General features: G+C 30.5%; 2 protein-coding genes across 3 annotated transcripts in view; one reads left to right on the forward strand and one right to left on the reverse strand.

Annotated features, from left to right (window-relative positions):
- The window catches only part of LOC143072583 (uncharacterized), a 79,863-nt gene that overhangs the window by 42,160 nt on the left and 10,309 nt on the right, over positions 1 to 27,394 (forward strand). The window lies entirely within an intron of this gene.
- Positions 764 to 25,974, reverse strand: LOC143072582 (condensin complex subunit 2-like). Of its 2 annotated transcripts, none has more exons than XM_076247589.1 (17): positions 25,847 to 25,974; positions 20,266 to 20,507; positions 19,986 to 20,073; positions 19,351 to 19,437; positions 18,703 to 18,832; positions 17,773 to 17,846; positions 15,885 to 16,140; positions 15,035 to 15,123; positions 14,459 to 14,594; positions 13,698 to 13,794; positions 12,438 to 12,565; positions 10,401 to 10,633; positions 9,038 to 9,148; positions 6,559 to 6,723; positions 5,404 to 5,508; positions 4,633 to 4,806; positions 764 to 4,274 (listed from the first exon to the last, which is right to left on the reverse strand). In XM_076247589.1, exons 2-17 carry the CDS (start codon positions 20,505 to 20,507, stop codon positions 4,218 to 4,220), a joined length of 2,172 nt encoding a protein of 723 aa, XP_076103704.1. In that variant the 5' UTR covers positions 25,847 to 25,974; the 3' UTR covers positions 764 to 4,217. The 2 variants fall into 2 exon arrangements, with proteins under 2 accessions (XP_076103704.1, XP_076103706.1); XM_076247591.1 differs by lacking the exon at positions 25,847 to 25,974 and adding an exon at positions 25,360 to 25,510.

Raw genomic sequence — 27,394 nt, forward strand, 5'->3', positions numbered from 1 at the left:
TTATGGTGCTCATGTAGCGCAAACCAGCTACTAAGTCTAATTTCTGTAGGTCACATTTGGGAATAGGTTTACACTCTAAGCAGCTCAACAAACATTTCAATGTTTCATATTCCATGAAATGTGGCTAGTGAGACTGAAATAACATTTTGTCTGTTCATAATTTATGTTAAATTAGCACTCTGATATTTGTTGTCATGTTTCGTTAAAAAATTAATAACTTAAGATGGTACATGAACCTAACACTACAGGGAGATAAATCTGTAAAAATCAGCTAAAAGTTTTGATCATGTTGTATTATTAAGGAAATATTTAATTTGTGTCTGTCTAACAGCTATATAGCCAATGATTTTTTTCCGAAAAAGTGTGGTTCAAGTTTTTTTTAATTTTTTTTGCCAAAGGGTCAAAGTAACTATTTTGTCAAAATTTTATGAAAATTAAACCAGCCAAATTTATTTCAGTCAAGGTGTTTGGTACCACCTTAATCAATAACTACCTTGATCGAAAACTTTAACTTGGAGCAATCAGAGGGTTGGACGAACAGACTAACAGATGCACAACCGAAAAAAACATAATACCCCTAGAGGAGGCATAAAAATCATGTTTCCAAAGTATTATTAGACAACTTCAAGCTACAATCAAGTAGATATTTATTCTTCAATACAAATCTGAATACTTTGTAACAAACCTTATCAGTGTGAACTGACAAACATACAGGACAGACAAGGTTGATACAACAGAGTGGGCGTATAACAGAAAACAGATATTCACCTTTTTCAGTCACTTTATTTTAAGATTTTTTTTAATTTCTGCTCCTACATTTATATATTAAGATGTATTTACAACCACAACAAATGTATTGCATAATTTTTGTAATGAGCATGATGTATTCTGGTTGGTTAAAATTTACAGTTAAGAATATCTTATTTTGAAGTAATTTAAGTGAATGCATAAAATTGTCTCAGAGAACTATATATTTTTTATATATATAGTTAGCAAACAAATGAAGCTATGTTTAAGTTAAGAATGTAATACATAATGATTATATGCATTTATTTACAAATGAACACACTAAATGCAATATTTTCAATCAGATACTGTGAAGTCATATGACAATTTATAAATCATAAAACAAAACACAAAATTTGCTATACATACTTCAGAAGTACAAAAATAAATAAACATTGAACTTCCGTCGAACTTCACATAATGATATCACTAAATACATTCAATGTGACAATCTTTCTTTCGGAGCAGCAGTAGATTAATAAACAAAACGTAAGATGAGGTAAAGGTAAAAGGTAAAGGAATTAAGCTGGACTAAAACAAAGATTGTTTGAGTTCAAAGTCGAATTACTGGATATAACAGTAAAAACTGCAGCTTTTTCTCAATATTTTGGCCAAACTCTGAAAGTCAGTTACAAGTTGGAAACAAGTGTGTTTGAAAATGAAGAAAAAAGAACATTTCCCCCCAAAACCCATAAAATTTTTGGAAACAAGTAATAAATTTTGGGAAATTACTAAAAAAAAAATATATATATACTTTTTTTAACAAAAACCTTTCAAATAAATTAAGGCTTGTACTGCTATTATTTTGGTTTATTTTTCTATCATGATTTTAAAAGCAATTTGAGTGTATTATTTTTTACAATACGTAAAATCTGTGTACGTTTACAAAGCACAATTGAGTTTGAATAGAACTTTCAACGTTTTCCCAAAGAAAATACTAACAATGAATGTAAGATAAAGATATCAATATTTTTTTTAAATACTGGTGCATAATTAAATATCACACCTGGGCACATGTGTACTAGTTTAAACAATGTGGTTCTATTGATTTTTCACTCCAAACCTTTTTTAACTACTTTTTTCAACTAAATCTATTAGACACAAATCAGAGAAATTTTTAAAAATTACTTATTCATTATTTCACTTTTATAATTGGAAACAAGGTGGCTGGCAAAATGTCAGGTTAAATAGATAGATTTTTTTTTTACAGAATTATCTTAAATTGACAAATCTATACCATATGTCTGTTTCAGGCTCAGCACAATCATACTTGAAATATCAGTTATCGGTCCTGTACAAATAATAAGACCATTTTGGAAGACATGCTATGCCATAATGGTAGCTATTTTAAAATTATGGAAACTATTTATGATAACAGGAATTCATTTTACCTCCATTCACATCCAAAATTAGATCTATACAGATATTCACAAGCAATATAATGTTAAAATATATAAAAATGAGCAGTAAAATATATGCTGATGAGAGGAAGACCAGTGAATGACAGACAGATAAAGGAAAGATAACAGAAAACATGGTTCTACAAATAAATCTCATAAATGAGTTAGCACAGGATGATAACAAACAAGAAAATATATGTACTGCAATTAGATATCACAAATAACTGCGAATAGATTGAAAAATTGAACAAACTCAAAATTCCATGTATTTTTCAATTTATAACAATCTACCTGAGAACTGAAGTAATATATTTTTCACTATCAGAGTAATTTAACTCTTTTAAAGAAGAAAGGACCAGTTATTAACTTGAGTGAAAAGTACCATGAAATACTAGGCTACAAACAAATGATCAAAAGAAGTTTTTTAAGGGGGCTCGCGGGTCTAAATGAATTTTTTTATTTAATATAGGATTTCTCTATATTTTTCTATAAATGAACTTTATCTTATACTTAATAGAAAAATGAAATAAAAAAATGGGGTCACCGTTCATTTACGCTCACAATTTACCATCGAAAGGGGCATACATTTTTGTTAATGTCCTTTTTTTTCTGTTGAACTAATAGGAGAAATAGCGGCAATATCGAAATAAAAAAAGAACTAAATTACAGAAATCGCTAAAATTTTACAATTATTTAGTCTATGTACAGCTTATTCGAAAACAACAATAAAAAATATAGGTCACCGATGAGTTAAAAAAGATATTTCAATTTTTATGCCAAAAAATGGCATTTTTGCACCAAAGGGAGATAATTTGAAGCTTTTTCAATGACATCTACATTTTAAAAGTCTGCTGGGGCCAACACGAATTGATTTTTTGGAATGATTTTTGTACCATATGATAAAGTAACAGCTACTTAAGGTAATCAATAAAATTTGTAATGAAAAATTAATTTTTAATTTTTTTCTGAAAATCTTATACCCGCGAGCCTCCTTAAACGTGAAAATATGAATGTATATGTTCTGTATCTGACATCATGATGGAAATTGCTACATCTCTTATTAATGACTCCCCACTTCTAAGTTGTAAAAAATAAACGTTCCCTCTTTTAAAAAAAATAATTGTGAAGTGTTTTTAAAGATGAGTATTTTCACTTTTTTTTGGTGGACAGGGAGGGGACTCCCCACTTCTCAGTTGTAAAAAATAAACATTCCATCTTTAAAAAAAGTAATTGTGAAATGTTTTTAAAGATGAGTATTTTCACTTTTTTTTGGTGGACAGGAAGGGGGAGGGATATTTCACAATTACAGATTTAAAGACCCCTTCTTATCAATTTGGTGATCAATATCACATGCATATTTCCATTTAACTACTTGAATTAATAAGCTAATGATTATATTTATCTTCTTACTAGCTGTGCTGTTGCATCAACATAGCCGATTCAATATGTAACATTTAAATCCATGACTAATACAAGCCAACCTTAATATGAAATATACCGCTATTTAGAACAGAAGGAATTTATGAAGAAGAAAATTCTATATATACAATGGACATACATTTAAAATGATTCAATTATTTAAAATAAAACAAAACATACTACATTTAAAAAGTAATAACATTATTCATAAAATATCTTAACATTAAATAGTGGTTTGTTTGTTGGTTCACCTGAGAGTAAAATAATGACAAACTATTACTTTAATTCTATACAATCATCTTCTGGTTTATTTACTTATCATTAACATCATTACACAATAATTTCTGGAAACAGTAAAAAAAGGTATATTTCTACATTAGATTAGCATTGTTCAGAAGAACCTGAGTTATCTCCCCTAATCACATGATATTTTATATTCTTCTTTTTTTCTATCTCTGATAATTTCTGGTTAGTCTGGTGATATCCATTCAACAATTGCAACTTTGTTTTCCATGTCAGCTGCCTTTCTTTACAATTGATGAATCCAAAGCGTTATACTATTTTCTGTACACAATTAATTGTTTCTGTATAATTTGTTTTTAATAAACACTTTCATACATCCTGAGAAATTATCAAGTCTTTCATATCACTATCTTCAATTTTCAAATTCTGCAAAAAATAAATATAAAATTAATTTCAATGATTCAAAATATAAGATACGTTGTACTTGGCATCAACCTATCATAATGATTGTCTGGTAGACTTTATTTACAAGTAGTAACATCCAACTAACATTTTTAATTGTAAAACTAAATAAACTCTTTGGTATTTCAAACTGAATGATTTTCTATCCCATGAATAGGTTACCTTATGTATTAACATATTTGACTGTCCCAAGACAAACTTGACATAAAGTTCATGGATGGTGGTAACAGATGTATCCAAATCATAAAATTGACAAAAATGCAATTGTGTGATTTTGAGATTATTTGAATAATTCTACAATGAAGAACAAATGTTTAATCACCTTTTCATTAGCTAAATGTAATAAACAGACAAATGCTATAGGAACACTAAGATTCTCTGCTGTCTGGCCGGACACTCTTTTTGGTAGTTCTGCTAACAGGCTGGTAAATGATATTGTCTTATCCATGGTTTTATTTAGCTGATCTGTTTGCATTGCACTTGTTCCTGGTTTGTCCTGTAAGGAAAAAAATCAGATTATCACTTTGTGGAAAAATAAGTTACATATGAAACAATAAAAGAACAAACATTTGCATGCACTGACATAAAAAGTACATTTCCACTTATCATAAAAATATGTCATGCTTTATATACATTTGTAGTACCAAACACCTTGACTTAATAAATTTGGCTCGTTTAATTTTGACAAGATATTTACTTTGACCCTTTGACAATAATATATAAAAAAAAAAATTAAATTTATCCACACACTTTATTGGAAAAATTTCATTTCATATATAGCAGTTTGACAAACACTAATTTTGATCCTTAAGAAGCTTAATATTTTCATAACAATAAAACAAGATTAAAACGTTCAGCTGATTTGTACAGAGTTATCTCCCTGTAGTGTTATGTACCACTCTTTAAAAATGGTATAAAAATAAATTATTGTCCAACTATAATTGAGCAAATGGAAGATCTAAAACAAACTAAACAATACAATTCCTACTTCAAATAATTAAAAGACATATATTCCAGGTGATGGAAAGTAGACAAAGATAAATGGAAGGTAAGTAGAATTATTCCAGTTACAACAATGAGAATGTATCATTACCTTTTCTTCTTCTGCTTCTGTTAAAATGTTCCATATTGTTTTCTTCAGTCTTTTGACATCTAACTTCTTTGCTGTTTTTGCGTACCCAATATCAATCTTTGCAACCTGTAATATTCAATGTAATTTAACGAACTTGAATCTCTGATCTATCATACAGCCACTAGGACATTATATTGAATTACACACTATTTGGAATGTTTTTGTTATGATGATGTTCCAAAATTAAACCCACCAAAATAAACCAGACACTGTTAAATTTTGATAAGACCCCAAAATGGCCCCACTTTCTAGTATAAATTTCAAGTTACAATTAAATACCTATGATCAGGATGAATCAAATAAAAATGTTGTGATAGAAAATATTGGTTGTTTTTTTAAGTTTAAGGATCACATTCTTTTTATGAGATAACAATAAGAAATAATATTAAAACAGGCTAAACAAATTGGTTGTCAGGACCTGAAGCATATACATGTTGTTCATACATTGAGGCCACACTTAAAAATATTTTGGTTTGCCCAAACCCTACCCAAAGGTTGAGACAGTGGGTAGGTAGGTAGGCAAAAAGAAATTGAAGTATCAATTGTTTATTAGTCTGCATGCCTATTTGATTAGAAAAAAACTTATTCAAATCAAGACAATAAAAGAATTTGAGTAGGCAGCTTTTTTCTGGGTAGGTAGCGTTTGGGCAAACAAACCTATTATTTATTATGGCCTAACAAAGACATATTTTAACATTGAATATGCTTGTTATGACAAACAACATATCAGAGTGTCAAATGATGTACTTTATATTATCTAAGCCTCAATTGAATGAAATTCTAGCAGATTTTATTAAATTTCACAAAACTCAGTTTTTTGCCACTTAGGGCAGTAAATGTCAACATTACATTTGAAAAGTTCTATTCTATTCGACTTTCTCAAATGTTTATTTATTATACATTTTCATCTTAAAAATAATGACCTTGTTATTAAGGCCCTTACTTACTTCAACAACCCGTTTTGTAATTTGAATGGGGATATATCATTAGAAGTGCACTACATTTTTTCCAATGACAAAATGTTGCTGACAGTTTTCTTTAAACTTATAGTACCTGTAGAAAGGGGTGAGTTTATTGGTAATAAGAAAAAATAATATAAATTAGAATACAGCTTACTTTTCTTGGAACATCCAGTAACTTATCACCACTTAACATTGTTCCATCTAAAATAGTGTCATTGACTACCACTCCTTGCTGGGAATCATTGGTTTCTTGAGAGCACCCATCTGCTGTGAAGTTGAATCCAAATTCACCATTCTCGTCATCATCGTCATCACATGGCTATTAATAATCACAAAATTTATAATTGAAATATATATATATAAGAGGAAATTTATAAAATATAGGAGATTCTAATTTTTTGATGATTTTTTGTTTGTTTTGTTATGTATACTTCATACTTAGGTAGGTTCTACAACCGTGTGAAGTTTCTCAATATACATTCAGTTTACAGAGTAGTTGCATGATATACTGTTATCACATATTGCAATATTGAAGTCATTAAGCTCAATTATTTCAATTTAACAGGGAGGATCCAGATTATATTCCTTAATGCACATCCTAGATTAGTGTTCTTCAACTGTGTGAAGTTTTATCAATTATCATCCAGGTGCACTCCAGCAGGCCTGGATTGATTTCCTCAAAATTTTACAATATTGTTTAGGTTGTTAAAGCTATACTACCTTTAGATTTTTGTAATTGTCTTTCCAGAATTACAGGACTTGTCTGATTTAAGTAAATCGTTTACATAACTACATGTTGTATCATAGCTTGAGTTTATTCTGATTGAATACTGTGGATTCATTTTTTTTAGTGGTATACCAATTTTCGTGGGTTTCGTGGGTCACAGCGAACCACAAATTTAAGAATTCAACGAAGAATAATCCCCAGAAATGTGTATGGAGTCGAATGTTTATTTCCGGTTATGTTATGCAGTTCTAGTATAGTGTTGACTAGCGATAAACATTGTAACATAACACATGTGTTTTATTGAAAGAAGATACAAGTATTTTGATTAAATCTATAATAAATATATCAAATATCAGTGATAATTTACTTTTTAAAATTGATTAAAACTGTTATGGAAAATACTGCAAGTTGTTAATTTATACTGTGTCATAGTTTGGTTAAACAGCGATTAAAAATCAATAGGATTAAGTACAGGGATATTGCCCGTAGGTAAAAGTGTTTATGACAGGAACATTTATTTTCACACCTTATACTTATATCACTGTTTATTATATCGTGATAAGGGAAATGAGCTTTCAATCATAAAGTTTTGAATGCCTTATAGAATTCAGACAAGAATTTATAAATTGTAAAACAAACAAATAATAAGTTGTCTCTGTACATTATTGTAATCGCAGTTATCAATGAACACTTTAACCTAGAATGACAAAGCGAGGAGTTTGACAATTCACAACTTTTTCAATGAATTCCTTCTTTTTTGTTTTGTTTTATTATTGATCAAACCAAGGAGGTTATATGATCTCCTAAATCAAAAAGAAATCCACGAATTACGTATCTATTTTTTTGTTGTTGTAATCAGCGATCCACGAATTTACGTATACCACGAAACGTCTTTCTCTATCCACGAAAATTGATACCCACGAAAATAAATGAATCCACAGTAACTGAAAACTTTACATAATTGTAGGAACCGCTGAACTGTGTCTGATTTTCAAAAGATTCTGATATGTCATGCCAGTTCCTTCTGATTAAATGCCTTTCAATATCCCATTTTACGTTAGCAATTAATTCAGTATACACAACAATAAAGGGTGTATCATGTGTTTAAAATAAGGTATCTACTTGTAACCTTATGGAATTTTTTTATCACAACAATTCATTTAAATATGACTCATCTTTCCCTTTCCTTCAGTGTTTTTAACAACAGCATTTTGTTAAGTACTAACCTTTTTTGTTGACTTTTATTAATCATGAAAATTTTATTAAAGAAATCTATTAAAGGGAGAAGGTTTGGTAGCATTAAAACTTTTAATCCCACTGCAAATGTTTGCACCTATCCTAAGTCAGGAATCTGATGTACAGTAGTTGTTGTCTGGTTATTTAGTTCATACATGTTTCTCATTTTTATATAGATTAGACCGTTGGTTTTCCCGTTTGAATGGTTTTACACTAGTAATTTTGGGGTCCTTTATAGCTTGCTGTTCCATGTGAGCCAAGGCTCTGTGTTGAAGTCTCACAATGGTTTACTTTTATAAATTGTTACTTAGATGGAGAGTTGTCTCATTGGCACTCATACCACATCTTCCTATATCTATATAAAGTTATTTCATTAAAATGTATAAGGCATGGTAGGAAGGAACTTTCAAAATATCCCTACAACCAAGAACTATAATTTTGCATAATGGTTATAGATTAATACTGAAAAAAGACACATGTCCCAGTCCATATTTAAACTTCCCTTCCTTCCCTCCCATTTTAATAGAATAGCTGTAAAACCATAAAGTAGTAGAAAAAACATCTATAGTTTTCTCCCCAGATATTTTACTGAAGATAACTAATCTAGTAGATTTAAAAAATGACAATAATTTAAGGAATGTGAAAAGTATAAAAGTTTATTGAACTTTACCTCGTCACCTCTCGGACAATAATTTTCCATATCATTTGAATTATCAAAATTGTAGTTGTCTATTTCCCCGTCAACATCAACATTGTCATTTGTATTGTTCTGTCGCTTTATCTGAAACAAAAGAGAAAAAATAATTAAAATAATAATAATCTAGTTCTGAGACAAGAGTTTATTTGATTTTGACTTTAAAAATATTGTGTTTCTTTCTTTTTTTTTTTTTTTTACTTTCCACATAAGTTTTTTTAAAGAATAACTTTTTCAGCTATCACCTTCCTAAATGCACATCTAAGCTGTGTTTGACAAAACTTTTTAGAATTTTAGGTCGTCTTGTCCTTTTAGCTATAACCACCATTGATTTTCCCCTATTAGTCTTTGTTAAATTTGCACTTTTAAAAAAATGTGTTGATTTTATCTTTGTTTCAAATAAAGAAATACTTGGCATGAGTAAAGTTGATCCTGTCCAGTACTATAGAAAAAAATCATTGCATATAAGAAAATAGCCATCACTGGAAATTAACCGATCAAATTTCTACCCTTATTTAATCTGTATACAAAGTTTAGAAACCATGTAACCTCAAGTTTACAAAATATTCTATAGAAATCCCAAATAAAAAAATAATTGTGCTTTGAAATACACAATACATATGTTTATGACACAGAAATGTTTTACTGCAATAAAATGTAGGATTAATTACCTACAACTGTCAAATTCAAGGGAATATTTTTTTTTCGACCTATTTTCGTATACAACCGGATGTGAGGTACCATGGTTTGGTGGTATTACACCTTTTACATAATATTTTATTTGGACTTATAACTCTATTAATTTGAGCAGCTCTGCTGAGTCTTTTGAAGAAAGAAACGTGTCTGGTACAAAAATTATAAGCCTGATATCTTTGATTAATTTTTTTTACACATAGTAGACACAGAGTAATGCAATCTTTCTGTGTTTTTTTCTATATTACTTTGGCTCAAGACATTCTAGAGTGGTAAAGAAAGACAATCTGATGGATCCAGTCAGAAAGGATTCTTATGTGAATAAAGGTCATTTAAAGAGAAAAAAATGTACCTTTTTTTAAATTTGAATTTCGAATATATAACCTACTGAAGTGATAAGAATGGGAAATCTTTACTTATTTATCACTAAACTTTTAGGGTATTAAATATATCTTTGTGAGGAAAATAGAGACATTCAAATACTTCTTTTTTTTTTAATTTAAGAGATGCCACCTCTGCTTTAGGAATACTCATGCCACAGGAAGATAATAGTTCCAAGTTCTCCTAGTAAATTTAAATTATTTTGTTTTCTAACATCTTCCCCATATATATGATCTTTATTTTTGCAGGAAAATAAAACACTTACCATAACTTTGGTTTTCTGGAATAATCTAAACAACTTATCAGCATCATAATGTAAATCTTTAGGGAGTGTGTTCTTCTTTTTACTATGTTTAATCATTGTCGCTTTTGTTAACATTGTTGCTCTAGATGATTTGAAGTAACTATCAAAGTCTATTTGTTGTTCATAGTCCATTTTAAATGGTTCTTTCTTTAATTTCTTCTTCCCTTGTTCTGTTTGGCTGACTAATCTTTTATCTGAAAAAAAAGTGTTCCTTCAATATATAGGAATTTCCATATTGGGGGATTGTTTTACCTTTTGAACTTAGTGGTTGTACTTTTTACTTCCACTTTTATTTCATAATTGAACTGTTTAGTACTGGGCCTAAATTAATATATTGTTTGTTTCCCCAATTCAGTCCCCGCCAAGCTAGGTATGTGTAGGTAGGTAGGGAAATAATTTTATTTTTTCCAAAATGCTGGAACAATATCGGTCGATACGGCAAGCCAGAAAATCAGATATGAATAAAATAATATTTGACTTAGTTTTGACAATAACATTTTATGAGTCAGACCATTTTTGTAGGGTAGGTCGGGATTGGGGAAACAAAAAATATTTTATTTTAGGCCTAATCAACTCCTGAATTATCACGTTACTGATATTTGCACATTGTTTTTTTTACATAATTTTTTATCAAAATAAAAACACCATACAATAATCAGTGGCGTAGCTGGGTCATTTTTACGTGTACGCCCGAACCTTGGCGAGGGATATGAGGGGTGCCAACCGCTCAATGTCAAAGCACCTGTTGGTAGTGGGTTAAAAGGGACGAAGCCCCCGAAAGCTATTGAGAATGAGATACCATAATGATTCCTGTCAGTAAAAAATCATTGATAACAACATACTTTTGAATCTAAATGGTTTATTTATTTTTTTGGTTAAATTTTGTAATATGTTAACTTATTCATCGTGTTAAACTGGAAGCTAGCCTAATGGTCATTGGTTTTAGAGAAAACGTCCAAACCAATATTACTTTTAAATAAGTTTAAATGGTGCCGTGAGTGAGCATATAATCAACAAAAGCACCTTTTAATGAACACGAAAAAAAATATTTCTAAGAGGTGCAATATAAAAAAATTCTGGAACACCTAGGATTTCTTCCACAAAAAGTGAATCAATGTATCATTCCTTTACAGGGATTTAAAAAAAAAATAAAATTTTCTTTTGATATTTTTTTCTTGATCTGGAATATTTCAGACAATCTATGAAGGTTTATAAATTGAGCATGTAATTGCGTAAAGAAGAGTCCGGCTATCTGTCTACCAGAAAAGAACCGAAAAATGAACGAAAACAAATGCTTTTAAAATTTTAGCTTTAGACATTAGTCATAGAAAAAGCTTCTTCGACATTTTCATAAATTTCGATAAAGGTTCGACAAGTAGAAGAAATAACAAAATGTAAGCCCAAACTGCGACCACTTATTAATTCTGAGACTACTATAACACATGTGTTATAGTAGTCTCAGATTAATTGCAGAAAGAAATAACATTTTATCCTTAAAATGTGGGAAAACTTAAGATATAATTGCATTATTATATTGCTCTGAATACTCTTTTGATCAAAAACAGTTTCTGTACAACTTTCGTAAAATTTCACGGTCGGAGTCATTTAAAAGAATTTATCCACATTCAGACCTAAATATTGACGCCGCTTTGTCTCGCTTTTGGGACATAAATCACAGGCTCGACAAAAATACAAACAGCATATCGAATCTGAGCAGATAGTGAATTGCTTTAAATATAAGAAAAGAAGGTAGAATTCATAGTGGATTCAGACTTTTACAAAAGATTCGAACAAATATATTAAATGATCTATTTGAGTAAATTTAGTCCCTTTTTATTCAAAATTACAATCCATTAAAAGAAGAAGCACAAGGCTGATGTGCTTTTGACCAGTTTTTCTTATTCTATGTCGATTATTTGTTTTATTTTCAAAATTCTAGTGTACGCCAGGGCGTTTTGACGTAAACGTAGCTACGCGCATGATAATGATTATATATACCTTTTGATAATGGTTTTATTTTCCAATGTGAGGGTCCTGCCCAAGCTCTCATCAGAGTATTATTGAAATATGAGTAATCAGAAGGTGCAGAAGCTAAAACTGACAGCAGGGTTCCAGTTGTTCCGTGTCTGAAAAAAATAATAAATTATGTAATACCCTTGATCTAGATTTTCCCTTTCCCGTCACCTATGGCAAGTTGATTTAGGTCATGTGATAGTGGAAATTTAAAACTTTGTTGTCTGAAGACAAGTAAAATTAAATTACAGAAACTTTATATTCATACAAATCTAACCGTTTGTATTCTATTTTAATTAAAGTCTCAAAGTCAGATTGTTGTTGTTGGTGTAAATCATGCAGGGGTTCTAAGGTCTAGGGGAGGAAAATGTGAGTATGTGTATCAAGAGTACCGCGATAAATACGCTTGCAAGCTAAGCATGGAAAATCCATGATGTCAAGACTTCATCCTATCTAGACGCAAAAACCTAATAACCAGAATGCAAACCGTATACAATTTAATATCCAGATCTTAAATTTGTGATTTTGTGTGTTTAATGTTTGACAATATTAATCCTTTTTTGTCACTTCCAAGGAAGACAGTTGTACTAGAGCCATAGGACAAAAAGACATGTGTCAAACTAATATATTTCAAAATAAGATAAATATGTTCCATCAAATGTTTTGTATATCTAGATAAACATGACATTGAATAATTAACACAATCACTAGCTAGTAACACAAACTAATATATTTCAAAGGAAATAACAAGAGTTCATAATTTCAAATCGAACTACATAATACATATATGAACATGCAATAAGAGGAATAATAAAATTATGAAAACATTTTTCAAAATAGTAAACTAGTGGGCAAGTGAATGTTAGATAACCTTCACTCTTGTTGTACATCCTATTACTTCACATATGAGTTATCTCCCCTCCTACATTGTATCAAAGAAACTGTCAATTCTCTACAGTATAATCTGCTTTTGGGTGAAACATTTGGAAAAAATCAATTTTCACATGTTAAAACATTTTCTAATGTGTTCATCAAAACTGTACAAAGCAACGCATTCTATCAAATGAGTAAAAAGGAAAATTAAAAACAGAAAGTCCTTTATTACATGGCAAAATCAAACCAACGAAAACAAATGTATTATTCCTGACTGTATTCTCTCACTTGTATGACAGTCACATAAAGTTCCATTATATTGACAAAAATGTGTGGGCACAACAAACAGGCATAATAGGTTTAAGTACTTACTTGATACTTTCAATGGTTTCTGTGATTTCAGCAGCTTTACCATCACCTATTGTAATTCCATTATTTTGGTTCTCATCATGTACACTGGTATCTGATTCTGAAAAATGTATAAAAATGCAGTGACACTAAAACCTAAAGTATCCAGATTATGATTATACCATATCAATTGCTTAATCATGTCGCCCCTTGGTGGAGCATAGGCCACTAACAATATTTATCCATAGAATTGTAAACAAGAATGTGTCCCCAGTAAATGGATGCCCCATCCGCACTATCATTTTCTATATTCAGTGGACAGTGAATATGGGTGAAAATCTCCAATTTGGCATTGAAATTAAAAAGATCATATCATAGGGAACATATGTACTAAGTTTCAAGATTGGACATCAACTTCATCAAAAACTCTAACCTGAAGCGGGACAGACAAACGGGTGGACGAACGAAACAGACGCACAGACCAGAAAACATAATGCCCATAAATGGGCATAAAAAACAAGGCGGTTTACAAGCATTGTGATGGTTATTAATGATTGATTCTACATCAGCAAAATACAGAGGTTGATTGATTAAAAAAATGTTTTCTACAGCAATGCTAAAATGTCCATTAAAAATTCCTGGTATTTGGGTATTAATTATATTCTAAAATCTGTTTTTTTTGTTGAAAAAGTCACAAATTGATTAGTTTTACATGTTGCTAAATTGTATTTTTATCCTTGCAAGTAATAAAACAGTATGTTTGTCAAAAGTATACACTACACTACCTGCATAATCATTATCAGGAAAATCTCCAACCATATCAGGCATATCATCATTATCATTGTCAGCTTCAGGTATGGGTTCATGTTCAGCATTCATGTCAAACGCATGGTCTCCATTGTCTTGTGAGTGTACTGTGTCCTGAAAAAAAAATGTTTCATGGATAAATAATTTCTTTGCATCAAGAAAATTTGCAGTTTATCACTATATTCACAGTAAATAAAAATTGTAGTCCTTTGCTTTTCGAAATACACTTGAGCATAGTGATTATGTTTCATGAACTAATACACCATATCCTTTTCATGTCTGTTATATCATTCAAAATATTATGATATATAATAAATAATCCATGGTGATTTGGTTTTCATACATTAAAAAAGTTTGTAACAACATCAAATGGCATTACTTTTGGCTTATTATAAAAAGAGATTATATAAAATGTAGAACTCTTGCAAAAATAAGTTCAGTAGGATTAAGCATGTATTTATTTACAATTAAGCAACATAATTTATACAACTCAATGTTTAAGTTTCAATACAAAATATATAAACTTGAGAATATTTAAACAGATGAATCATTACCTCTGCATTTTCATCCCAATCCATGAAAGTAAAACTTGAAAATGATGGACAAACTTCTTTTGACTCTAAATTTATACCTCTAAACATTTCTGTAAAACAAGAGAGAAATTAAATGGTTCATCCCAAAAAGGATTTATCATGTATACATATATACGATGGTATTCTGTAATATTCCACATATAGTGTGATAAATCCAACAAAATTGTGGTGTTTTCTGTATAAACCCATTAAATTGTGAGAAGTCATAAAACCCTTTTTATAAGTGTTCAAAAAACAGAAAGTTGAAAAGCAATGAATGTACATGTAAATACACATTACAAGGTTAAGCATGCTTACTGAAACTTGAAACTTATATCAAGGAGTTCTGTCTAATTATCCCTTAGAACAATGCAACAATAATTCATATATAGTCATCATATGTAAGAATGTTCTGTTTACAGAAAGTGGATGAGCAATGAATGCAAAAAGGCTTCACACACTGTGACAGTATAGCATGCTCAGATAAAGCTTGAAACCATATTTCTGGACATCCTAACTTGTTGTTCCTGAGAAAAATGTGAGGAAAATTTCAAAGATGGTCATAAAGTGTAAGCACAATATCTTCTGTGAACCAGAAGTTGACGAGTAAGGAAAGTGAAAAACCAATCACATACACTTTGCTTACATTTTCAGAGATCTGATTCGTAGTCCTGAGAAAGATGAAATGAATATATAATGGGATGGAGAGACAGGAGTTAACCAGTATAATAATACCGTTGAATTTGAATCACTTTAATATAGTACTTGATACTCTCTATGCATTTTTATTGAGACTTTACATACAATAAGACAAAATCTTATTTATACAAACCTTTTATATCACTTAAATCTATAGGTTTATTTTGTGATGGTTGAATTTCATCATCAGCATTTACTACAGTACTTGAATCTAAGACCAGTTCTTGGTCATCATTGAAGCACCGTAATGTATTATGAAGCAATCCCATGGTTCCTCCCTCATCAAAAGCCCCTGACATCAGTTGAAACATTGGATCTACTTCAAATGCCAAGTCTACTTTAGCAGCTGTAATGTTCTTTAGATTTGTTTCTACTGTTGTGTGTTTTTTCTGAAAGTAAAATTTATGTAAGTGATCGTTTCGGTACTTCTACATGTTCTAGTAAGAAACAAATTCTCCATGAGTAAAAAAATCTGAATTATTTTAATAATTTTGATGGTTCAATGGAAAGTTATCAGAGCTGATGAATTAAAAATATCATGTTCCACTGGTTTTTAAAGGACAAAGTAAAACTTGTCCATTGTTTAGAGTGAATATATGAATGACATATGCTAATAAAGGAATATGCTGCTAATTACAAAGACAGAACCGAAAAATAACAAGCAGCAGAATGAAACACCTTTTTAAAACAAGGTGAAGGATACATCAAAGTAGAGCTATCAATTGTAAAATGGAAAATATTGTTGACATATCATAAATTTAGAAATTATTCAAAATGGAAAGGATAAGCATAACATTATTAAGAATTTGCATTCTTAATTCTCACAACATTTATCTTTATGCAGCATTAAAGAAATCACATTTACAAATCTTATATATTTTTGTCTGTTTCTTAACAAATGCACATGAGTTCTGTATTAACAGTGTTCAAACCCATATGTCTTGCTTACCATTTTTGATACAAACACAATAGGGTGAGAGGTATATGCACACATAAAAAAAAAGTATAACAGTGTAAAAGGCAAATTTGCACCTAAAAAGATGTTAAGATTTAAGAAATATAATAATCAAAATCTAAAGAATTCTAATCAGTGTCTAACTTCAAAACTGTCTGTGGCGTTCTTTCATCTTTTTTTTTTTTATTCTCACCTTTTAAGTAATCCATAAATTTTTTAACTAATTTCAATCACCTTATGACTGATTGCATTCTGTTTTGGCAGTTTAAGATAAAGAAGTGTTTTAAGCTTGTTCTATACAATGCAAATCATATAAAAAATTAAAGTGCTTTGTTCAAAAATTATTTTTGTCAATGGTAAAATTTCATACATCTGGCTATATGGACGATAAGTTTATATTTATAATGATATCCGAGCAAATTCAGAAATGTCTATGTAAAATTTTGCAGAAATGTTTTATGAGAAGGAAATTATTTACATTTGATTGAAGAAGTACATTTTTATTTTGATAGCCTAGTTTTTGTCTAAGTTTTAAACATTAAGCATATTTGTTTTTCTCAAATCTTTAAAATAAGGTATTTTTATTTATTGAGATTAATATTTTTATTATATTTATTTCTATTTTAGAAGACAATTGATAATTTTTTAATAAGAACTCTTATAGTGTTTTTCATATAATTAGTACTATCATTTTATATTTTTACAAATATTTTTTTTTTTTTTTTTTTTTGAAAGCGATTTGTAAAAAGTAATTTATTAGATTTTTAACTCTATAGAAATATTTTACAAATTTAACATGCAGTTTATTGTAAATATGTACATGTATGCTTTTAAAGTGTCTCATAAGTCAACTGTCTGGCTGGGCATTGATTGAATTTTAAAGATGTTACTTAATTTACTTGTATATATGTACTGTATCAATCGATGTGCGATACTCAAATAAAATATATATTTATTTATTTATTTATATGCTTCTTACTAAACTGACAATAAAGTGTTTTTTCACAAAAAATCTAAAAAATAATACAATCGTTTTCAACAAAAATATGCTGAGAGTGTTTCTTACTTTTTTCTTTTTCTTAATCTGTTCATTTTCTGGTGTATCTTCATTATCTGCCATTTCTTCATCTGCTCCTTCCTCTAAAAGAAAACAGTTTAAAGTGTGTAAATATCCAGACATTTAATTACTACAGTATGATAGGGCTAAAATAAAAGTCATATTGAAATTAAGTTATAGTAAAAACTGCTATCAATAAAATGTCAGTTTATCTGAAACTCAGGAGTATAGTGGCATTAAGATATTGGTGTAACTTTTAGATCTTATTTTGCAAATGCAAAAGCATACCCCCCCCCCCCCCCCCCCTTGTACAACATTAAAATCCCTTACATCAAAAACATGTTCTGTTATGTTGTGTCAAGTTCTCTATCGTATTTGATTTTATATCATTTCTATGTCAAAACAAGTGACATAAATCTTTTAAGGTTAAGATTGTATTGTATCAGACAAAATGTTGTAGAACACTTCATTTTTTAAGGCCTGTGTGTCATCAATTGTCATTTTTTTGTTTTGAGAAATACATGTATAGATAGAGCAGGTCAGATAAACACGACTATTAACTTTTAGTTTAAGCTGACATAAAGTAAATTAGAGACAACAGATTATTTTTTGAGACGCAATTTGATGTTAGTATCACATACATTATATATAGATTAGCTGTGCTTAAAATAAAACTGTCTTGAATTCAGAAATTATTGTATGCATTTATTATCACAATTGTTAATCGATGCAAAATTTGACCAATTGATTAATCTAATTTCAGGGAAAACTGCATACTAATGATGTGATACAAACCCTATTGATTTATATATAAAAAATGTCACAAAAAGTCTGAATTGACATTTTTAGTTGGTTTCCTAATATTTAAATAAAATTGTTTACTTATATACTATGGAGAAGCGATAGTTCATTTCCAAAAATTTCATTAACATTACAAACCTCCATCATCTTGTTTAGATTTGTCTTTACTTGATCCTAACCCAGACAATACTTTATAAGTCTCAGCATGTATAGCATCCACTCTCCCTGCATAGATTTTAGCACTAGCATCTAATGTGGTACTGGCAACCTACATTTGTACAAAAATAAGTAAATACAATATAAACAACAGGCCAGTTTATGATAATGACAAACATTTGGTCCCTGAAACTGCAACCGTAGTAAAATTCTGAACCTTTCAAATGTATGCCAACTTTATGGATAATTAAATATATATTACTTTTCACACCTGTCAGATTGTTTCTATTTTTAGAGGGTTTCTAGATAATAAATAGCTAAAATTGCATTTTTACACCTGTGTTCTATTTTTAGTCATGTTAGTCAGCAGGCAAGTACATCGGAAACATATTTTAACTAGATACCCTTATGATGATTGTGGCAAAGTTTGGTACCAACTGACCCAGTTGTTTGAGAGGAGAAGATTTCAGAAAAGTTATCAGACACTGACGAAGGACCGCAAGTGATGGGAAAAGCTCACTGGGCCCTGTGGGCCAGGTGACCTAAAAAAAGGACAGAGTGGTCTTTGTTTTACATTATTAATAATACCATTAGAGAAACAGATCTGAACCAGTAAATTATCTCAGTTACCTGAAAGTTTTCTAATTCTTTTTTCTTGACCAGATCTGACATATAATCTATTAAATGAAGTCCAAAGGCATTCTTGGAATTTATTTTCTGGAAAAGAAAATGTTAATACATAATATATAAATAAATACCAAAATATGTCTGACTACTACTAAATGTTTTTTTAGTTTGTGTTGTTGGATTGCTGTTTAACTGAGTTTTACCAAAGTATCATTTTATTCATACATAAAAGTGTTGCCACAAATAATTTAAAGGAAGTTTCCACAAAAATAAAACCTGTATGTGTGTTTTTATGTAATTACAACCAACTTCTAAAACCAGATAGTTTGCAAAACAATTAAAACTACTAAAGACACTAATGGCAATGGCTTTAAAAGCTATAAGCCATTTTTAGGAGTGGAAATTTGAGAATGAAAGTAACTTATTTTCAAAGTTAAAGCCTGTAATTTAGACAAAAAATAGCAGAGCAGAAACAAACATTAGCAAAATATTTAACTCATCATAGAAGACTTACATACTAAAAAATTCAGCTCAATATGATATTGCAAAAAAGTATGTATAACTGTTTGTTGCTGAAAGATGGAACAAAGCCAAAATGAAAGCGATGAAGGATAAGGATAAAAAAATAATTAACATACATTTTCTGCTGACAGCTTTATACAGTTGGTATAATGTTCTGAAAGTTGATTAGCTGTTAATCCATGGCTTGATGAAACAGAACTTGGCCTGTGAATATAAACGAGAAAAACTGATTAATACACAATTCAAATGTATTGTATGAATACCAAATACTGCCCAGTGCTCAACAACAACAGAACTAGTTAAATGGATATTCATTAATGCCAAACAATGAATAGAAAAGGTGGAATACCCTGATAAGGTACAATGTATATGTACAGACAAAAACAAACAATGTACCTTTCTGCAGGTGAAGCAGGACTCCCAACAGTTTGTTTCAATTCTAATGCTCTGGAGCGACGTCGATCACGCTTCTCAGTACCAGCATCATATTCTTCCATATACATAGTCACAGGACTATCCATTCCTTTATGTCTGCTAGTTGATGGAGACACAAAACTACCAACTGTATTACTAATACCAGACCGTTTCTGTATGGCTGGTGTTGTCAAAGGAGAGAGGACATCTGACCTGCTGGGCATCTATAGAAAGCAGAAATTGTTCAATTGTTTATCAGTGTAAATTAAAGAAGTCACGCTAACCAGTCTTTGGTTCCCTAGTTTTTCTTTAATGCTATGTTGACAATTTTACGATCTGAAATGATATGCTTTTTAAATAAGAAATTGATTTTGACCATAGAAGCAGCTTGTAGTAATTTATTTTAGTGGAAAATAAATATACAAGGGTTTTTTTCCAGTGAAAAGAGTTACATTCTGTCATTGATGACCAATGTACATGTATGCAGCTTGGGGAACTCAGCTAAATATGGTTTATTTGTCCATCACCGATAGTAAAATTGTGCATTTAAAGATACAGAAGCTATTAATACACTATTAAGTTTATTTGATTGTTTATTGTCACATGTACACAGGAATAAGCTTTCTAATTGATGAATGGGGATAGTTTTTATTTGTTAATCTAGACACAGGAATTCCCCAGTTAAAATATAAAATTGTAATTAGTTACAATGGAAGTCAGGCCAAACCTCAGATGTGTAGAATTCATGTAACCAAGTTCAGGAACTAATTGACAAAATGCATTTATCTACAAATTTTGAAAAGTTCAAATAACATTAAATATAAATTTACAATTTTTAAAATGCATCCCTGTTTATTTTCTAGCATGTGTAATATGTACATATACTGTACAACTGAAAAACTTCCTTCAAAATGTTCAATTTCCTCTCCCTATAAACAGTTGTGGATTTGAAGTTGTAACACAGATGTTGATTAATTTAATACAGTGTTCCAGCTAGGTTTTCAAAAGGGCAGGGTGCCAATCCTGAAAAAGCAGGGTTGGCAAAAACCCGGGTTTTATGAGTATTGCCCAGCCCAGTGGGAAATACTGGGAAAACCCGGGTTTTACTGGGTTTTAATGGGTAATATAAAATACTGGCCTGAATTTCAAAAGAAGATTCAGTGATCAAACTCAAATGCAATACATTTAAGATATTTTTAAACACATTTTGATTTATGAATAAGTTTACTTGTTTGAGAGTCTGATAATACAAGTGTTTATAAAATGGATTTGAAAAAGTACTATTCTAGCAACTAGGAGACAAGTATACATGTGGACACACATTTAACAAATATTAATGGAAAAGGCCTTTCTCAATAATTATCCTAAATATCTATTAAATCACCATCCCATCTAGATTGGTCAAACTGTTTAATTCAAAGAATTCATTTTTCAAATGTATATATCTTATATTAAGAATAAACAAGAAAATGTAAGAAAAATTACTTATGCATAATTTATATGTACATCACTAATTAATAAGTAATTATTCAGATTAGGACATAGATATGTTTACATAACAATAACCAGCCTTTTCATTTCTATAAGGGTTAATGACTTGACCCTGTAGGGTGTTTATTTAGCAATATGATTCCATAGAAATTCAAATTTAAATTCACATAAACACTGCTATAAATTCATTTTTTTAAAGTTTTGATTATTGAAACTATACATGGAAGTTTACAAGGTACATGTATCCTAAAATGTTCAAATTTGTATTCTGTCTACATAGAAGTAGTGGAGAAAAGAATGAAATTGAATTTTTTAATCTTCTAGAAATGACTCTCAATGGTTATCTGTATAAAATGTATATATTTAGCTATAATACTATGAAACTACAACAAGTCTTTACTATTTTGTGTTGAAATAAGCTTAACTAATCATATTGCCCAGTATTACCCAGTACTACCCATTTGAGGGAGTATGCCCAGCCCGGGAAAACCCGGGAATTCCCGCCTGGGTTTTCCCGGGCGGGTAATACTTTGCCAACCCTGTGAAAAAGGGCATTTAACGCGCGATATGATAATATGAAAAGGGCATATTTTAATAAAAGATGTTAATCAAACATTTGTGTTTATTCGTTGAATCACAGGTTATACAAGAACAACATCTTTAGCCCATATAGAACTCTATCTTTCTACTTTTAAGGCTGAAAAACTTGTCAACCAGCTTGTCACACAAGTTTTTTTATCATTGCTTGGCACAGTTGAACTTTATATGCAGTATGTTTTGAAAGGAGATCTGTTTCATACTGTTTCTATGGTCTACCACATTTTACCAGTTTCACCTTTCTACCCCTGCTGTGCTTGATGGCAATACAGCACAAAACAGCTGTGCTCAGTAAATTCACAATTTTAGGATATAAAGCAACAGTGAAAAATAGTATCAAAAATAAAGAATACAGAAAAAGATGACCAAGGCACCCTACCAACACTGCTACTAAGACCCTCTTTAACTTTTCCCATAACTCAAAATAAATACCTAAACATATATATTCTTAAGCAAGAAGTATGGAGACACATTTCAGAATATGTAAATGGGTTACTCAATGCCAATCTCCCATGCAGAGTTGTCGGTCCTTGCTCTCTCTCAATTGAGAGAGAGCAAGGACCGACAACTCTGCATGGGAGATTGACTCAATGCTAGGAAAAAAATCAGATTGAGTTATCTTTCTTTATTCGGGTGTGCTCCTTCTTTGGAGGATTATAAACAGTACGTAATTATGATGTAAATATGATCACAATATGGCGGCCGATTTTGTTATTTTCGTATCAAAAATGAAGGCAGTCAACATGGTCAATGACAAATACGTCTGAATTTTCTGTTTATTGTACAGAAAACAAGTAAAACAATGTCTTCAACGAGTTTATAATGGTTTTCCAACTTTCTGTCATTACGTTTCTTCCATGAAACTACGGTAAACATCGCAAATTGTGCCCAAGTTGTTGTATGCACATTTCTTCAAAGATAATTGCCGACTGACCGATTCTATTTGAACGAATTAATGTTGATGATCATTAATGACCCACCCATCCGATAAACGGATTACCTATAACAACAGATTATGACACCAGTTGTAACCATTGATTAGCTTGGGGTGGTAAACAAAGTCATAATCTTTTCCCCAGGTAAAATTTAGTAATTAGCGTCTCATATCAATACGCAAATTAATCAGGGCTTTCCATTGAAGCCGGTAGCCGGCGGAAATCCGCCGCTTACGGTGGTTTCAAGTGCCGGCTACTTCACTGCCAAAAATATAAATTCAAAAAGAAAAAAATATCTTTTTCAAATGTTTACAGGCAGCCGAGAGACGTATATTGTCGCAAAGTCGCGGTCACGATAAACAAGGATGAGAAGTCAATGTTTACCTTGGTCTAAATATAGTTCACATGAATTCAGGTCACTGATTGGTTGTCTATTTAAAGTCAGAATGCATTGTTTCTTTTCAAAGATAACAAGAGAGACGTTCCGGTGGTCATTGAATGATAACAATAGAGACGTTCCGATTGTCATTAACTCGTTGGCTTTTTTTTGGCTTTTAAAACGTGAAGACAATCAGATAGGATGACAATCTTATGCTATGGAATAATATTTAGTCAAATTAAAGAAAGTGTAGTAGATCATATTGTTCAGAATCTGGAAAACAGTATCTTTTGAAGTTCATTTTTTCAAAGCCCACGTGGTGTTCAGAGAATCAAGGTCAAAAACGAAAGTAGAATATTGTCGACTCGACCTCAAATAAATAAAATTTCCAAATGATTTATGTATCCGACTTATTGAACAGTTTACAAAAAAAGAGAAAATCAGAGGATATATCAATTTTCTGTCAATGCTTGAGAAATAATTGTATGATTTAAATACGCGTAACAGTCTTTAGAGAGAAAAGGGGGGTCATTTAATTGTTTACAAATGCACATACAATGTAGTTATGCAAAATAAATCGATCAAGATTTCTAACAAACCGGATGATTATTTAAATAAAACTCCTTTAAAAGTAAATGAATTTTAAGCATAAGGTAATGAAAATAAAAAACTGACATAAAAAAAAAATGAAATTTCTTTGAGTTTTTTTTTTTTTCTTTCTTTAATTTCCTACATAAAAAATGGTCATTTGAAAGATTAAACTAGGTGCCAGGAGATTGCGAGAATGCAGGATTTTGCTCTATTTATGCCAGAGCTTCTGGGGGCCTTGAGCGGCCCCCAGACCCCCTGCCGTAAGGCACCAAGCTTAGGCAGCAACCATTTGATTTTCTGGGGGGGGCTATGGTTTTTTTTTCTGTACAAACTTTTTTTTTCGACTGCGGCGAAAAACAATCTATTTTTTTCGCGACAAGTCGAAAACAATTTTTTTCTTTCAATTTTAGCATTACATATAGTGGCAGCTGAGGGTGAAACAAACAATTTTTTTTTCTCAGAATCAAAAACAAATTATTTTTTTCTCCAAAAACTGGAAACAAACTTTTTTTTTTACAGCTTGGTGGGCGTCCGGCTTCGCCGAACGCATGTTATAGCCGCCTATAATTTTAATTCAGCCTTCAACTTCCATTTCAATGGAAAGCCCTGATTAATATGCAATCGATCTTCAAAAAAGGCAGGGCGCCCTGGAAACTGTAAAAAGGGCACAGGGCGCCCTCTGAAAACGGCCTAGCTGGAACACTGTAATACATTGAGAATAATTTGCTGTGAGTATTACATTTGTTAAGAGAGTATAAAGGATTTTCTCCTATTGCATCATGGCAATTTCATTCTTTCCTGTTATTGTGACAGGTATTTGCAGTGCCAGGCCCAAATTCTCTTGTTACATGCATGAAAACAACAGGATGAATTAAAGAAATCAATATGAATATATACATTTTTTGTACATGTAGAGTATCAATTATAGATTGTATAGTGTTGACTGTATGCATAATACAAAAGCAACTGGCATATATAAAGCTTACAGTATTTCAGAATTATTTATAACATTAAATATAATATAAAATTAAAAAACAGTTTTTTACTCCTGTATCAGTTTATGTATGTTTTACATGTACTTACTGAACAACCCAACAATTTGAAAATAATAATGTGTTGTCATTCCTCATATTTAGTATTAAGTAACCATTGTTCAACATATAACTTGCGAATAATCAACAAAATTCTGTTTTGCATTTGTACATGTGCAGACAATAATAAACTGGAGAATTATCAAAAGGGAGACAACTTCAAAAGATTTGAAACATTTTGAATATTGACTTTCATAATTTGTGTTTAGCGGTTTTTGTTCTTCTATATTTTTTGATTGTCATGCTATTATTCGTTCCTAAAAAATATCTCTAATGTCTAAACTACATGTTTGTTATTAGAAATCGCTATAAACATGATAAATCGGTTTATTTTGATATTCATAAAAAATTATGAAGTGAACCCGTTCTCATTTGACTTAAACAATCTTAAAGGGTACACAGTTTGATAATTTCATAGACTCACTGGGAATGTTTTGTAATTTTGTTTATGTGTTTTGTCATTTACACTATAAAGTCACCTTTTGTGTTGTTTAGAACTTATCTATTGTTTTGAAGTTTCCGCCATCCGTGTTGGTCTCGTTTGTGTACGAGAAATTGCGAGAAATAGGGACACACTAAGACATTATTTGCAATTCCGTGTATGCCTATGAAAGATGGAAACACGTAATAATAGTTTTCATCGTCTAAACGTTTCAAATTCAACAAACCAACAAAAAGAAAGTAGCAAAATAACAACATATGTATCTTATAAGTATCCATTAAAATGTTACTAGTAAAAGCACACCTTCTTATTCCTGGAACAAAGAGTAAAGGTTACTAAATAACATCCACAATTGTATATTACAAAATACGCATTATGTGCAGTATTCACGAATTCAAGATTACATGTTGATTTTAAAAGAAAAAAGTGTCTATATAATTTTTTCATCGTTAATTCTTACTCTGAATGAAGCATTTGTGTAGTGTACTATAGCAATTTGTACTTAACTTTATGAGAGCCACAAGTAAGATTAGAACACACTATAATAAAATTGAGAATGGAAATGGGGAATGTGTCAAAGAGACAACAACCCGACCATAGAGCAGACAACAGCAGAAGGTCACCAACAGGTCTTCAATGCAGCGAAAAATTGGTTTCACTCTCTTTAAATAAGGCATATTATTATCAATGCTGCTTAAATTTTCTTCAAAATCTAGGTGAAACCTAAGTTAGATATAAAGATTGTATATAAAATAAAATAAGATGATATGGTATGGATGCCAAGGAGACAACTGTAATCCAAAAAGACAAGAGAACAAATACGTGAACAATGTCAGGTCACCACAAAGGGTAATGTCACTAGCTCTCGTATCCGCCGCGTAATCTGATCCAGAAGTGATAAACTGGGTTTTCAATCGTAAACAAAGTTTAAAATCGAATTTCATTTTGGAAAAAGATGAGTTCTTTTATAACAAGATGTCACCATTTTCCCTGAATTTGTTTCCATCGCCGAGTCGCGGATGCAAAGGTGTTGAAAGCTAGAGAAATTTTGAAATGTAAATAATTGCTTGTAAGCGCCATGGCTTCGAACAGTAACATAAATAATACGGCGGGGGTAACATGTTTGTGAAACTCACTCCTTCCTAACCTAGTGTAGTAGTGTAAAAATCGTCACATTGGAACAAATTTTAAAACTCCGTTAAAAAAGTCGACTCATAAAAAAAAAACACACAAAAACATGTAACAAAAAGAATTAAAAAAAAAAAATTGATTCAATGATATCATAGATAAAACACTCTTTGAATATAGTTTCAAATTGTCAAATGATATACTATAAAAAGGAGTGGGGGTATATTAATGGCATTAAAATCTAAACACTATAGATACAGTATGTCAGAACTGTATAAGTCAGTTAAGATAAAAAAATAAAAAAAAATAAAAAAATTTTTGGTTGTACAAAAGACAAGCTTATAAACTTCATCAACAAACCAAATTTCAGAAACAAGAAACAATTAGAAACAAGATGGCAGGCATAATTTAAACCACTATTTAACAACGAATACAGTACACGCATTTTAAAAGAATT

The sequence above is a fragment of the Mytilus galloprovincialis genome, chromosome 4 (genome assembly GCF_965363235.1).
Source record: "Mytilus galloprovincialis chromosome 4, xbMytGall1.hap1.1, whole genome shotgun sequence".
Classification (NCBI taxonomy): Eukaryota; Metazoa; Mollusca; class Bivalvia; order Mytilida; family Mytilidae; genus Mytilus; species Mytilus galloprovincialis.